Genomic DNA, 15,979 nt, shown 5'->3' with positions numbered 1-15,979 from the left:
AATTTAATGCCCTGTGTTAAGTTTGGTTTAGGAAGATTGAAGGAATGGTGCAGCAATTCTGAGGAGCACAAAGACTTTTTTTGAGAAAATAAAAGGAACGATTTCTTCTCTAGAGTTTGTGGTAGAATGCACAAGAATTGATGGGTTTTAGTGCAGCAAGTTAGACATAAAGAAAAATGTTCCACTTGTCAGAACAGTGAAATATGGGGGAAAAAAAATGCCTGTGGAAGTTGAAATAATAATTTAGATATGGTTAACTTTTTCCTTGAGTAACAGAGATGAACTGAATGACCTCTAAAGTTTCTCCCAGCCTTTTCTCTGACAGCCTGTAGTGAGTAATGTAGCTGTCAATTTTATCTTCAACTTCCTAAATCTTATTCTGATTATCTTTTACCACTGCTCTGCCAAAGTCTTGGGATTTCATGTAATGTTATCTATTTAATGGCCTTACTCTGAACACAAATGATATTCCATACATAATTTCAAGGAAAAAAGTAACAACCCACCATCTTCTTTTTAGGTCCTCCAGGGAAAAGAGGTAAGCGGGGCAGAAGAGGAGAGACTGGTAAGTTTTCAGTTTCATAAGATCCATTGTTTTTTGGCACCTGTGTTTTTGTGAGGATACATAGCCAGCATGCCTTCATTTTTAGTTTTATTACTTGAGTGCTACAAAAGAGAGTTCTGAAATGTCTCTGAAAAAGATTTGTGACCCTTGGCATATACCTGATGGCTTTCCAGATAGTTTTCTAGTCTTGGGCATCACTAATTTGTAGGCAGACTTCAGAATGCTTGACATGGTATCATTTGTAACATATTCTAGTCATCAAAACATTTTGGTGTCTTCGCACATTTGTGCAAGTTAGAGTAACTCCATGTCATTCAGTAGTTGGAGTGCTATAAGTCAGTGTTACATCAAGCCCCCTTGGTCCGAAGTGAACAATTGTGTAAGGAAATAAAGAGCAAAATGAATTTTTTTATGTTAAGAGTATCAGTACTCAGGGAAATAACATGATAAGTAGACTGCTCTATATAAGAGAAATTGTTTTTACTAGAAATGAGTGCCAAGTAAGTTCTTACGGAAAAACATTTGTTGGTTCATTACCCCATACCAGGGGGATTGCTGTTGAGAAGATCCTGCTGGTGGTAAGGAGCTTGACATTTCATTTAAGACAATGTTGTGAGATGCTGAGCACCTCTTCCTGCTGACATTCACAAGAATTGGAATTGTTGATTACCTTGCAAGATTGAGTTCTTCATAGAGGTGAATTTTCTGGAGGCAATGCAGGAGAAAATGAGCATTTCTGCCCTCCTTGGCTGTCTCGTCTAACCTGCCAGTTAGGAAAATCTCCCAATCAACTTGATCTCTGTAAATCTCCTGTAGCTTTTCTTATCTCTGTAAATGATCATTTATCTGACTTTTAAAAATTATTTCCATATTTTCCTGCATCGCAAAACTGGAGCCAAGCCCTGCCAAAGGTTAATACAAATCACCTTGGTGTTTCCATTCAGTGTTGGCTTAGTATTTGCTTCAAAGAAAAATCCTGTGGTACAGAAGGAAATTCTGTGTTTGAGGATTGTCTTACAAATGATCCTGACAATTTGCAGGATGCTTTTTGATTCATTTTACATTTCAAATAAACACATATTAAACTATTAATAAGGGAAATTGATCTCATTTAAAAACAGACCTGCACCTTAAAATGGTGTTTAAGAATGTTTACCAGGATAAAGAGATTACCTTAGTTACTGGACAATAAAATTGCATTGTTAAAACCAAAAGGCTGTCAATATTAAAAGCAATCTCAAAGTACAGCTGCTGTTGTTTTATATTCCTTTTGCACTTCACTTTATTCAGAAATTAGAGAGAGGCATAAAAGCTTAATGAAATGCCATTGATTTGGGAACTGCAGCTGCTCAACTTAATAAGACTGAAATAGTAGATTTGATTTGTGGCCCTTTGATAATGTTTCCAAGAACTGCTGTACAGGTCTTTGAGTCTAAATAATTGAAAAAATGTGCAAATATCACTTCACAAAGTGTGACATTTTAATGGGAAGCATTTTATATGTGTTCCTTAAGAAAGGAAGGTGATGAAAAGAAAGTTCAGCCCTGCCAGGTCACCACTAAAACCTCTTCTCATAGGCGAAGTTGGAATGCTGGAAGGTCCTCGTACCTATATGTCTTGATGAGATGCCCAGGTTAAATGCCAAGGGTACTTTGTGCAATTTTGCAGCCAAGCTGTGATCAAATACCAACTGTGTGGCTAACTGAAACTGGTGATGTGGTTACATATGCTTGATGCGGAGACTGACAAAATGAATTGTAGTCCATGGCTGGTATTCTTGGACTGGCATGAAATTGCATGGAAATCGATGGAGAAGCAACTTGCGTAAGATTGCATGACTGTAGTTGAAGAATCGGTAAGGTAAGCGCATGCATTTAGGCCTTAGTCGTATTTACAAGTTACAAAGCACAACCAAGCTAAAAAGTACTTGAATGGGAAAATGTGTACAGTGTATTAGCAGTGCTGCTCACTTACAATCCTGAGGCCTTATGCTTAGCTTCATACATATGTGTCTTTCTTTAATAACTTCATAAGCTTACACATTCTTTTTTTCTCTTTTTTTTACCCTCTTTCCCTCTACCCTATCCCACAGGACCTCCTGTAAGTACAGTGATACATTGTTGGTTCTTCCAGAATCAGGGAGAAATCTGTTAGATCCTGTTAAGTTATCACTGTGATAAAATGATCATGTATCATCAAGAGGGAATTTTGATACTTACACAGTGTAAATATTCACTAATTATCTTGGAGCTGAATAATTTAATCAGAAAGTTCCTTAAGAAAAAATTCTCTAAACCAATAGAGCTTTATAGTCACCACTCCAGATAACAGTTTGGATCACAATTCCATGTAAGTATGTTATGCTCATTTTGTTTATGCCTTGATAACAGATACTTTAATACAGTATAAAATGTGCAAGTGTAGTATCTTAAGCCCAGACGCGGTCACTCTGCCTTTTTCTAGGTAGTAACTTGCACTGCAGTCATCACAAAGTCTTGGGGTACCCGGTCCTTGTTCTTTGGAGGTATATGAGCTATCCAGCTTATTGCAGAATAATCACAGCTGAAGGCAGTATGTGCTAGTGTAAAATGAATATTAAATAATACTGTTCAGTTTAGTAAATTAGTTGAATCTTGTGCTAATCCTATTTGTAAGAAAACAGTTTCTCTCTTCTGGGGTTTTATGATGGTTTTGTTTTGCAGCTAGGTTATTAACTTGGTTGGGTTTTGTTTACTTTGTTGTACATTCCTGGAGTAGGTCAAAAGTCAGACTTGGAAGAACAGGACTAAACACTCGTATCTTAAACATTTCTATTTGTCATGCCATTCGTGCGCACCATATGGTGTAAAAGTGTGACCATTAAAAGAGTGTTTCTTTTACAGTGTCTGCAGGCTTCTATTATTTTTTTTCTTTGATTGATATAGCATTTCCACAATATTTTCAGGACCAGATTATTTGTCTATTCTATGCTACATGCGTGCTTGAGAAAGGTGAATTAGTATGTTGAATTCCTGCTATGACCTAATAATTTTACTGTAAATGGTATATACTGAGCAGTGATACTACTTATCCCTGCCTGACAGATTTTGACCACGTACTTTGTAGCTCACAGTGTCAAATTCATTTAATAAGCCATCAATGAAAACCCATGCTTAATGCATAAAGGTACTGTTTATTTGAAAGAAACACCACCTTCCCCCATTTCTTTTGCAATCTTCCCAAAAGAGCAACTGTAAATCAAGATAAAAACAATTTTTCTGTAGTAAGACAATGTGGCAAAAGTTCACTGTGTGTCTCATTATGAATGTCTTTGACTTCAGCTCCCTGCTGTTTTAGTGCAGGTCCATTTTAAAAACGAAAGAAAGGGTCTCAATTGTGGCTCCCAAAATGGAATAATTTTAGGAAGAATCTGAATTAAGTTCTACTTTCATATTCAAAACCTACAGGACTTCGTCTCGCTGAGAGGCAGTAAGGGTTTAAGTTGATAAAAAGCAAAATGTAATTTCTGTTCCCAAATAACTTTATTATTTTCATAGACAAAGTCTGGCTAGGGGCAACTGGTGTGAACTTAGTGTTTTCATCTGGGAGACTGTGGTAATAATTTTCATTTAAAATAGCAAATATTTGTTTATCCCACATAGGGATTAGGTGGATGTTGTATTTTCAATGGTTACCGTAGTGGTCTGCTTATTTTCCTGGTACATGACTACTGAGTATCACATGTAATAGAATTCAAAGGCTGCAGCTTTCATTTATTTTATTTTTTTTATGATCTGTTATAGCATTCTCAAATTTCTTCTTTGGCACCTGTGTGCTAGTGGCAGCCTATGTATGTAATACTTTACTGCCTAAGCACTAAATCTGTTTTCCTTTTAACCACATACTGCCCTTCAGTCTAAATGGATAATTCTCTTAATAACAAAAGGAATTTCAATAAACATCAGAAGAGCCATTAGCCTTTTAGTTAGAGGGTTTATTTAAGTCAAAACATATAATTTTCATTTCTTCACTGTGTAGTACATATTTCATATTTATCGGTTTGTAATGTCATCACATATCAACAGTTAATTGATATGCAAATTATAATCTGCCAGTAATGTACTCTGCATGTTTGTTATGTCGTATGTCATGACTGCATTGTTAATGTGTGTCGTACCATTTCATCTCATTCAACCAGGGTCTACCAGGGCGAAATGGCTATCCGGTAACTCATCAAATATTTATGACAGTATATATTACTCTGAAATCATGATCTTGTGTTTTGGTTTTCCTCTATGGCTGTCAAAAAGACCTGCTTTCTATTTCTCATATGCCTATAAAATGTAGGACTTTCCTCTAGAAACAAAACAAAAAAATTTTTAAAAGATTTTTAAAAGAATGAGTGTTTGAAGTGCATAAATGCAAACACATATTTTGTGTTCAGTTTCTGCATTCTTGCATACAAAACTAAGTTTTACTCTAATTAAAAAAAAAGTAATTCTTTAGCAAGATGTTGCATCTCAATTTACCATGTTAGAAAGCTGTACAGTTGCTTTATGGAACCTCTAAGTCCTTCTTTGAATTCTGTCCTTTTTCTTTTGACTGCTTCAAGCAATGAATGTTGAGAAAAGTAAAATGCTATGGCAGAGGTCCTAGCAGTTGGCTGCATTGTCTGTCACAGAGTAATTTTCTAATAATGGATGCAATTAAGTTTTCTGTCAGTTTCACCCATATCTCTAGGATTTATTGCCTTAAAAATATATGAAATAATGCATCTTTCTAAAATCTACTAATAATATATTTCTTCTATGTAGTCAGGCTAGCTGACTGCAGTGTCCCAGTCAAGGAAAGAAGTGTATGCCTACTGTCACACGTGTATTAGAAACCAAGTGACAAAATGTGTTATTGTGATACATTTCAGAGACAATGCATATGCACAACAGAGTGACTGTTAAAGTATGATAATGATATTGCTCAAAGCACTTGATAGTATATCTTGGAAGGCCCTCCCCTACTGATTTGCCTATATATTTCAGGCAAAATATGCCTAATTTTTCAGTGAGTTTTAAAAATGTCTCTGTTGGTAAATATAAATCCCATGCCTTGAACATCTGCAAGTAAAAGGTAATTTCACAGTATCATTGAATCTCAGAAAGGTTTGGGTTGGAATGGAACTGTATAGATCATCTAGTCTAATACCGGCCATGGGCTGCGACATATTTCACTAGACCACGTTGCTCAAAGCCCGGTTCAACCTGACCTTGAATGTCTCCAGTTGTGAGGAATGCACAGCTTTGGGAAACCTGTTCCAGTGTCTCTCTGCCCACATCTTCCTTATTTTTGACCTAAACCTGTCCTCTTTTAAAATCGTTGTCCCTTGTCCTGTCACTACAAGCCTTGGTAAAAACAAAACAAATCCAGGCCGAACCAACTAGGTGACAACAGCAAAAATAACAAACATAAACAAAAAACCCAAATCAAAAGACAAAAAACAGAGCAAAACAAAACAACCAAACCCAAACCCCTCCATGTTTCTTATAAGCCTCCACTATATATTGAAAGTCCTCAGGAAGATCTCCCTACAGTCATCCTTTCTCCATTTGGAAGCCCAACTCTCTCAGCCTGTCTTTGTAGGAGAGGTGCTTCAACCCTCTGATCATCTTTGTGGCCCTCCTCTCAGCTTGCTCTAACAGGTCCATGTCTTCATTATACTGGGGGCTCCAGAGCTGAATGCAGAACTGCAGGCAGAGTCTCAGCAGAATAGAGGAGGAAAATCACTTCCCTCAACCTGCTGGTCACAGTTCTTTTTATGCAGCCTATTACAACGCTTTTCTCTGGGCATCTTCTGTAGTTGCAGAGCCTTCTGAGAAATACTACCAATGAAGCATCATCCAGTGTCTATCTTTATTACTAGAAGTCGTTGAAAGTCAGCTGGGGAGGAATTGATCATCATTATTAAGAAACATGTTGGATATACTGAAACCATTATCAGGTTTCTTATTTCACTTAGAGTGCTTAATCTGTGTAGGCGAGTGCACAAGTGTGTGGAGGAGGAGATACGATGAAAAACTTGCTAAAACCCCTTTTTTGCTCATCATCCAGCTATTAGCTCTGTGTACAAAGACTGGAATTTAAAAGAAAAAAGACCCATAGTGACAGTAAACCAGCTGTTAGGCTTCTGTGAAAATTAAATCTTTGGTGTTCCTCATTTCAGTTAATGAGCTTAATACTCAAGGTGAAGTTTTTATTGTGCACAGCACTAAAAACCTCATAGAGGTAACTTTTTGGCCTAAAGTGTAAGTTGAGATAATGAGTGAATCTATTAGTGATGGATTCATGCATGTCTTGAAGGCTTCATGGGGACAGTTTGAAAATACAATTTTCTGTAGAGCCTGAAGGCCAGTCCTTTCTACTGGTCCAGCTGCTTTCTTGAGAAGATTTGCTGTGGAATTTGAAGACAATAAAGTTCTTGGAAGCCACGCTATTGAAATTGCTGGGTCTAATAGTGGCATTGTTATAGGCAAACTTTAGCCTGAAAGCATTTCTGTTCATGCATGCAGCCATCGATGTATGCAATCATTTGCCTTCAGTAGTGCTTAGCATGGGTTGAACTCTACTTCTTCCTGCTTGAAAGTGACTGAGAATAGAATGTGGCTATGGTTCCTGAAAATTGTCACATGGCTAGCTGTTTCCATCTTTTCAGTTACAGCCATATCCTCCTGCTTTGAATGGGAAGTATGTAACAGCAAGTGCAATGCACTTTAAAAGTACTTATATAGCCCTATAGAGCTCTATGAAAAGGCTATTAGTGTTTAAAGTTATTTCTCTAGAGTCCTATTTAACTCCTGTAGAAATATTATTGCTTTAATCTTTATTGGATATTCTGTGAGGATAGTGAGATATGTCTGTGAAATACAACTTAAAAAAAACCCTCTCTGCTCAATAGCCCAAAACATAAGGTTGTAATCTCCAAAATCTAGTGATTGGTTTCTCCAGGACAGAAGTTTTCATTATCCATGTTCATTCTAAATTTAAGAGTAACTTTAGAAATAATAATTATAACAGTAAAAGGAACAAAAGTGATAAATATAAGTTTCCGGGAAGATATGGTATTGAAAGTCAAGAAAATAAGCTGGACTTACTGCTAATGAATGCCACAGTTATAAAGGGTTTTATAAGACCATAATTAAGTGGTTATTATGTAAGGCACCATGAATACTATAAAAAGTTTACACTGTACAGCTCCTTTCTTTCCTCATTAAAACCTTTACGTAACAGACAAATGACCAAATTTGGAGTTGTAACTCTTTCAACTTGAGTTTAAAATTGAAATAGGCTATCACATCTCCTTAAATGAAAGAGAGCAAAAGAGTGTTCAAACATTAGAGAATATGAATATAGGCATTTGTTGCAGGGGTTTTGCATGACAATGTCACTTAAGAAATAATGCTAGAACTTGGAAAAAATAAAACATAACAACAAAAAAAAAACAACCATTAAAAATACCCCTTTTCTCAAGCTGAGGTACAGACCAAGATAAATGTCCAAGCACATCATCATGGAAGTTGTTGCATATATGGTGGTAAAGCTGCACTATCTCCAGAATAAAGGGTCGGAATATAAAGATGTCCATATAGCATTGCTTCATAAAAGAGGGGATCAGGGAAATTTCACCTACATTTTACCCTGATGTCAGTCTGCAGAACATCTGATGCATTTACAAGACTTTTAGGAATTGTGGAGGGTTATGGTTGCTCCAGGTGATCTTGTATTAAATCATAGAATCATAGAATAGTTAGGGTTGGAAAAGACCTTAAGCTCATCTAGTTCCAACCCCCCTGCCATGGGCAGGGGTGCCTCTCCTAACATCCTTGTCTCACCTTCAAGAAATGGAAGCAGATTCTTCTCTTGCAGAAAAGGATGTTTCTGAAGTGGAGGTTGTTCTGTAACTAATATCACCACTTGTTCAAACATGAAATGTGCATCTTTGAAATTTCATCTGTCATTTCATTTAATATTTTCCTAGCTCTTGAAAGACTTTCTTACCTCTGAATGGTGAAGATAACAAACTGGCCAAGATTAGGACTGCAGGTAGAAAATTTCAATTATTCTTTAGCCTGTTATATTTCCTCCAAAATCAGAAAATATCTTGATCACCACACTTCTAATGTTTGCACATGTAAAAAAGTTTCCCAATATACCCTAAGACAAACTGTTATCCTGATATGTAAAGAATTTCAGGCTGCCAGTAGAAGGCTCTGATTCCCCTTCACCTCCCTTTCTGTATTACTAAAGGTGAAGAGCATTTCAGGTAGAACAGAGAAGGGCTGTGAGGGGGTTGAATTTGAAGAAATAGTTCTGGTGTGGAAGAGCGTGGAAACTCCTGTTGTGAGAAACTGAAAAAAGGCATATTTTATTGTCCTGCTGTGTTGCTTTGCCTTTGAAGGTGTTTCATGTTTCATTTTCTGCTGGGTCTCCAATTAAAGACTGGGGCTGTGTAGGCAAATGTGTAGTAAGTAGCAGTGTCTGTATATGTAGGTATGTATGTAAAATTAATCCTATTCAAATACAAGATTTTCAACCGCATACTATGGCACCTGATTTGCTGTAAAATGAACATAACTGGAATAATCAAAAGAGAAGAAATAAGCAGAGACTGAAAGTTTTGTATCTGTGATTAAGTACAGCTTATGGCAATATTAAGCACTTCTGCAACAGCTGTGGCATTCCCAGTAGCAGGTCAGTCTCCTCTTTTTCACAGTCGTAGTAAAATATAAATGTCTAAGTTGAAGGGGTGGCTATGTCAAGTCCTAATCTTACACTGAGAGTTTGGCTTGGTGATCCTGTAGAAGTTTCCCAATCTGCAGCATTTCTACAGTCAGTTTCTACAGCTGCAGGCAAAGGATACTTTCAGTGTCTTCAATGGATATATCTGCCAAGTCCAGCACTCAGTGGTAGCTCTAGCTACTGGAATGGATTGTTCTAAGTGATGGATATTAGTATGACCTTTTTCAAGCCATAAATATGTTATAGGATGCATACTTTGAACAGTGGTCAGCCAGAGGGGGGTCACTTGCTTAAGTATGAAGTTTGTCTTGATATCAAACCATAGATATGGCCCTAATGGCAGTTTTTATCTGTGGTATGAAAAATTCCATTCTGTCAATTAATATTCTGATAGGTAAGAGGTAAAGTCCACTCTGTAAAAAAAGACAGTTACACTTTCTTACTTGCAGTTGTTGCCATCCTGTAGAATTTGTTAACAGGCCTACATGGCAGGTTGTGTTGAATTGTTTATTCCTAGAAAACTTCAGTGGCACCTCAGAAATCTTCCTAACAGTCTGGACACAGGGCATCAGAATTTCTCAATAATGCAATACCAGAATCTCAACAGTTGCACTGTTCTCAAATACATGCCACAGTTTAAACAGGTGCAATACACACTTGCTGCTAAGCAGGTTAACTATGTAGTATTTCTGTGCTATGAGAAACAGAGGAAGACTGTAAGAATGTGGTAATTTTTTAGAAAAATACTGTATCTGAGGACATATTAATAATATTCAGCAAATAAACTTTCAGTTTTTCTTGCAAATTCTGAGAGTCTAAATTTGCACAGTTGTCTGAGTACTAACTGTGGCCTTTGCAAGCTGTCAGTCACATTAATATGATTTTTTTTATGACCTTTATATCTATAAATACAATTAGTTTTAACTTCTTTGTATGCCAGTTTTTTTAAAGTGAGTGAAGATAGTCATAAAAGCAGACATGAAAGGAAAAGTTTGCGATTTCTTTACAGTTACTGTACATTTTGCATTACAGCTGACTGTTGAAGCTACACATCAGAACACATTAATTAACTTCTTATAAGTCAGTTGCCATTTTGAATGAACTATGTACTGAAACCTTTCATCTGTTATGCACCCAGCATTACATGAGTGTAAATACTCCCTGGAGGATGTTGAGAGTGACCTAAGCTATTCCATATCTGTGACTGTGATAGTGAAGTAACGACTGCCTCATCTGCAAAAGCCAGTGATATAAAACTGTATTTCTACCCTTTTCCTCACTTGCAATTGTAAAAGAAATTTCCATATATAAACTCAAGTACAAACTTTACACAGTGACTTAAGAAAATTACTTGTGCTGCAATAAATGCCTACACAGTATGTTCTGGTTTAAACTCACTAAACTTTCTACATTATTTAGTCCATTTTATATATAGTATTGCAAACAAGGATGTAGAAAATAGTAGAATAATAAGCCAACATTATAACAGATAACCTCAATGTGTCATTAGTAATACAGGCTATTGTTACCATATGCTGGATCCACCAAGACCATCTTTAAAGCAATTTCCGTCTTGGATGCATGGACAGAGAACTTCTCTACTGCAAAATCCACATCTCTGTGTGGCACTTCCTAGATGTTAGTGTGTGGTGGGAACTGAGCACATAACACTAGGATACAACGGGCTAGTGGATCAGTGTAGGTTAGATTCACAGCTGATGTCAGTTCAAAATAATGCAACCTCATATATCTGTCAGATAAATACAGAATGATAGCTGATAGCAGATAGGATAGATGTAATTTGACAATTAAAAGTCTTTTATCAGTGTTTTCCTCTTTAAAAATTGCGCTCCTCCATAATAAAGCATGTATAGGCAGAGAAAGAAATTAAGCTAGTTAGTCATTTACTTGACAGTATATATGAATTTCTGGTCTCTCTGGGCTACTCCATGGAGTTCAGCTTGGCCGGTGGCATACAGAAGGATCTAGTTATGATTTTCATATTTATGCTTTGGCAGGTGTAATTAATGCTTGAACCACACTTAAGATCATTCATACTTGCCTTTCATTAGGCACCCCACTTGAAATTTCCCAGTCATTTCCTCAGAAGGCAAGATGTAACTCTCTGGTCCAACAGGAATAGCTTTATTTGTGAAACAACTACCTTGAAGTAAAGTTTTGTGTTCCAAAGGAATTGTAATTCTAGGCCTTGTTTCTCAATTTGTGTTTGCCTGTTACACATGAATGTAGAGTGAGTAACCAGTGATAGTTAAAAATGACTCTTACAATTTGCCTGAGCTGAAGTCATCAATTTCTTCACCTTGAAGGAGGGTTGCAAACATGATGTGTCATTTCCACACTGGGTTTTTCATTTGGACTTATGATATAGCTGAAAGATATGCAAGACTTTACTACCCATACAGCTCCAAGATGAATATTCCTATGTAGGAGTTTAAGTGTGTTGTTAAACCTAGCTAAGGTCAAGGGGTATAAACTTTTATTGAGGAAACTTGTTCCTAAATCACTAAAATCACTAGACTAGGTGGCTGGATTTTGTGATTTCCAGAGTGCAGGGTGGAAGTGTTTTCTCCAAGGCTGTTTGCACATCTGCTTCCCCCTGTAGTCAGCCCTCAGTTTCCATTTATGAGAGAGGCAATATCAGGAGGGGAACATCTGGAGGAGACAGCACCTGAACTGGTTCTTCTTATAAAGATAAATAACAAACTTTTTCCCTACTGGGAATGAAAAAGTTCTTTCATACACCTGTAGTGGGCCCTACACTGCTTAGTAATTACGTCCAGTAATGACACCAGAAATGATTTGGCTAGTGTTTGTCAAGCTAATAAGGTTCTCAGCTCTATGTTTTCTGAGTTTCTTTTTTAATACCAGAACTTAGCTGGTGCAGCAAAGACTTAAAGTACTTTTTCTCCATTCCTGGGGATCTTTGGGATGGGCACATTGAGTGTGCATCTTGCCTTTTGCATCACAAGAAAAATACTAGGGTGGTGTTTGGACTGCCCTTATTTTTTTTCCTCAGCTATATGTATGCATATCAAAATCAAGATTAGTTAAAGCAGTTTCTAAAAGCAAGCATATTTGTCTGGTAGGAAAGATTTATACAAGTAGTGTGGAATGTCAATTGGAAGTTTTTCTGTGACTGTGTAGAATACAGATCATAAATCACCCTCACAAAACCTTTTTTTCCCCTCTTTGGCTTAAGGTAAAACAATTAACTGTTTTTCTTCTAATATTGAGATCTGCACAGAACTGATAACCTAACAGAGGACCATTGAGTTAAGAATTTTTTTTAGATTATTTTGTGCATGTTCATGATAGCTATTTCCAGTATGAGAGGAATTTAACCCTTTGTTGCTTTTCCTTACAAAAGGAGCATGATTCAAAACAGTCATGCACATGAGCACTCATCAGTTGAAAAGAATATTAAATTTTTAACATAGAAATTGGTTTCTTGCTGCCACATGATATTCTTATGAAAATAAACTGTTAACTCCTGCTTGGAAAGCTGGAAATCTTAGCTAGTGAAGTAAAACAAGGAAAAAAATTGGAAATTGTTAATAGTTCCATTGTTCTTTCTGTAACAGTTCTTCATTTTACCAGCTCAATTGCAATTAAGCAGTAATAAGGGTAGATACTTTTACTTTCATTCATGTTGAACAGCACTTACTTAGCGAAGCCATCCCCAGAATAATAATTGCTTACGATAAGAAGGCAAAGAGGAACTGCAGTGCATGCACAGAAAAAAATTAGGAGACAAATTGTGGGTGCTAAGGAAGTTTTTTGTTTCTCACTACACAGATTTTTGTGAAACAGAAGCACTGGAGTTTTGGGCTTACACTGACATCCATATTTTAGTTCAGTAATATTAGGTATGTATATTAGACATGCTGGAGGTTTTGGCCTCCAGCAGTTGGAATGATCTTAGTTTGCAATTTACATTTAGTTTCAGAGGGTGATGTAAACAATGACACAGTTTTCCATAGGTGAGAGTGAAGGCTGAAAGAAAGTGCTCCAAAAGCACCAAGAGAAACATACAGCAGTTCAGCAATTTTTGTCATACATAATGCAGTATTTATATTTCTAGTCATCGCAAAAGTGCAAAAAGGGCAAGTGTTGGTTCCTTTTTTTTTAATAAGAATACTCCAGAGTGAAGGCTGTGGTTTTTGTTCAGGTAGTCTGACTGATTAGCCAGTCTCTGAAGAGAAAATGACCTCAACATTTCCACTTCCAGCTATGTGGATTAATTATTGTGATTTTTTTTTTTTTTTTCATAATCCACTCTGCATATGATAGGAAACCTCTCATTTTAGGTCTCTGCCTTTTGGCTATGTAAATTGTAGTCTGGTATCGCCATCACATACAAATTGTTTCTCCCTAGATGGGAATGCAAAGAAGCACATTTTTGCTGTCACCAGCTTCTGCAGAAACCCTTTTGTAATCTTGAAAGGCAATTATGTCAAAAGAAAAAAATGAAAATGTATTATTTGGATGTATTCATGGGTGGATCCCCAAAACTTAAAAGAATAGTCTAGAGATTTTAAGATTAAATGAATTAGTGAGATTCGTAAATGCTTTAGGGTTTTAAAAGCTGTTTCACCAAACTATAAAAGCTGTTTCACCAAACTATATTCTGTCCCTGGATTCACCTGCTCAGCTCTGGTGAAACTTCAATTTACCTTGCATAATCTGACAGAAATTAGAAAGCAGCTGAGAGGAGTGTATGATTTGCTGCAGTATGGCTCAGAAAAGCACAGGTATGAAGTATTCCGCTTTGCAAGTTTTCTTGGCTAGAGGGCAGGTAGCCCATCTTCTAAACAATCTGATTTCAGTAACTTTTGTTTCCTTAGTTAAATATTTTGTTGGCTGAGTTTGCTTATTTCTGTTTGTGCATAAATTGTCAAGGAAGAAGGAAGGGCTTCTTTCCGACTGGGCAATGAGACGCTGGCTCTACTTGGGGTTAAAAGAGATTTTCAGAATCAAAACAGAAAAAGTTCTGAATTCGTTTTTTGATTGGCAATCTTCAGAAAGCAGATGTATGAGAACTGAGAAACTTGGTAGCTTTTCCTAAATAACCAACTCGAGAGGAAGATGAGCTCTTGTTTGCCAATGTAAAAAAACCCCAAACTCACCAAAACAAACACCCCCCACACACACACCAAAACCCCCCACAACAACAGAACAACCACACACACAGAAAAAAAAAAACATAAAACAACCCAAATAACCAAAACCCAAAAACACAGCCCCTGCCCCTCAAAGAAATCCTGTTGATTTTCACATAAATGTCACTTGTCAGGAGAAGTTTGGAAGTTGGGCCTGTATATATACTTTCACCTGAAAAAAAAACCCAAACCAGACAAAACCTGCAGAAGTTTGAAACAGCATTGCTGTTGAGGCTCTGAATTGAAATGACAAAGTTCTTCCAGCATTCTCCCAGTAGCTACTTTCAACCTTCTCATGAACTTCCAGACGTTACACTTTGGGTTTAAATTACAGTGTCCAGGGGTTTGCTTGAAAGGCAATTAGTACTGATGTCTGAGGTTGGCAGGAGAGGGCATTAAGGCAGTAAAGGAGGTAGCATTCGGCTCCCCAGCTAAAATAATATAACTAGTGAAAGCACAGACTTGCAAAGAAAGATGCTATATTCCTATCTGAGCACTTTATGCAATTTATAATCTTTGTTATTACATGCTTAATGATTTTGTTTTCGTAGTCATGATAATAAATGTTCCTTCTGGAAACCAAGTTTTGGCTTCTGATCATAGCAAGATTTATGCGAAGATTTTTCTTCAGGGACTAGAAATAGTTTATCTTAAAATAATTTTTTTTTTTCATTGCTACATCCCTCTTTTCCTGTTAAATTGGGAGAATAGAACAGGCGGTGCATCACTAAAAACTATATAGAGAAAAATTTCAGGAAGAAAGAATGAAAAAGTTTGTAAAGCATCCCTGAATTCTGCTTTATTTCCTGGAATGAAATAATCTTTTAAAGTATGCTTCATATATTTTTTTTCCATAATGATCTATGCTTTTCGAGATTTTACTGGTTCCAGCTCATTTTGGAGGGGACAGAGTTTATGCAGCACCATCAACTTCTAATGAATGATTTAGATTATAGCATGTTTAAGACGACAGTAATGCCCTTAAACTAGTTTCATGCACATTTGTGCCTTTTAAATCTGGTAGGTGCGTGACAGAAGGATCTGAATGGGCTTGCATGTGCAGAATTTTATATTCCACCATCTGAGCACATATGGCAGGGCATAGCTGAAAGCACCTGCTTTGGTGTTTAACACAGTTCATCTGTAGAAGTTTGTTTTTTGTTTTTCTTATGTTGTATCCCACATGGAAATACTGCATTTCTGGACTAGGACTAGGTACGACCATTGGCATTTTGGTTATCCGAGAATTCTTCAAACAAAGCTTTCTTCGATCACGTAATAGTTGAAAGAGATTGGGGGGTTATCTACATTTTTATTTATAAACACTTCAGTACCTTGGGTTTTCATTTTGTTCTCTTTTAAACCCTTTGTACCTGTTCTCCTTTTTAATGGGGATGTATTATCTCTGACTGATCTCCTTTGTTATAAGTCAAAAGTGAAGTGCCTCTATGGCAGCTGTATTTTTTTC

The 15,979-nt window shown here is 36.7% G+C and overlaps 1 protein-coding gene across 1 annotated transcript in view; it reads left to right on the top strand.

Annotated features, from left to right (window-relative positions):
• COL25A1 (collagen type XXV alpha 1 chain) overlaps positions 1-15,979 on the top strand; it is a 300,290-nt gene that overhangs the window by 152,788 nt on the left and 131,523 nt on the right. Inside the window, exons 3-5 of the mRNA XM_061478450.1 lie at positions 521-565; positions 2,658-2,665; positions 4,743-4,769. Coding sequence (XP_061334434.1) covers positions 521-565; positions 2,658-2,665; positions 4,743-4,769 — 80 coding nt within the window. The remainder of the gene's footprint in view (positions 1-520; positions 566-2,657; positions 2,666-4,742; positions 4,770-15,979) is intronic.

Source organism: Pezoporus flaviventris, unplaced genomic scaffold (assembly GCF_033815535.1).
Source record: "Pezoporus flaviventris isolate CSIRO_AGI_PZ_B2104156 unplaced genomic scaffold, CSIRO_AGI_Pfla_v1 ptg000002l, whole genome shotgun sequence".
NCBI lineage: Eukaryota > Metazoa > Chordata > Aves > Psittaciformes > Psittacidae > Pezoporus > Pezoporus flaviventris.
Note: the sequence above shows the minus strand (reverse complement) of the source record. Positions and strands in the feature narration are given on the sequence as shown.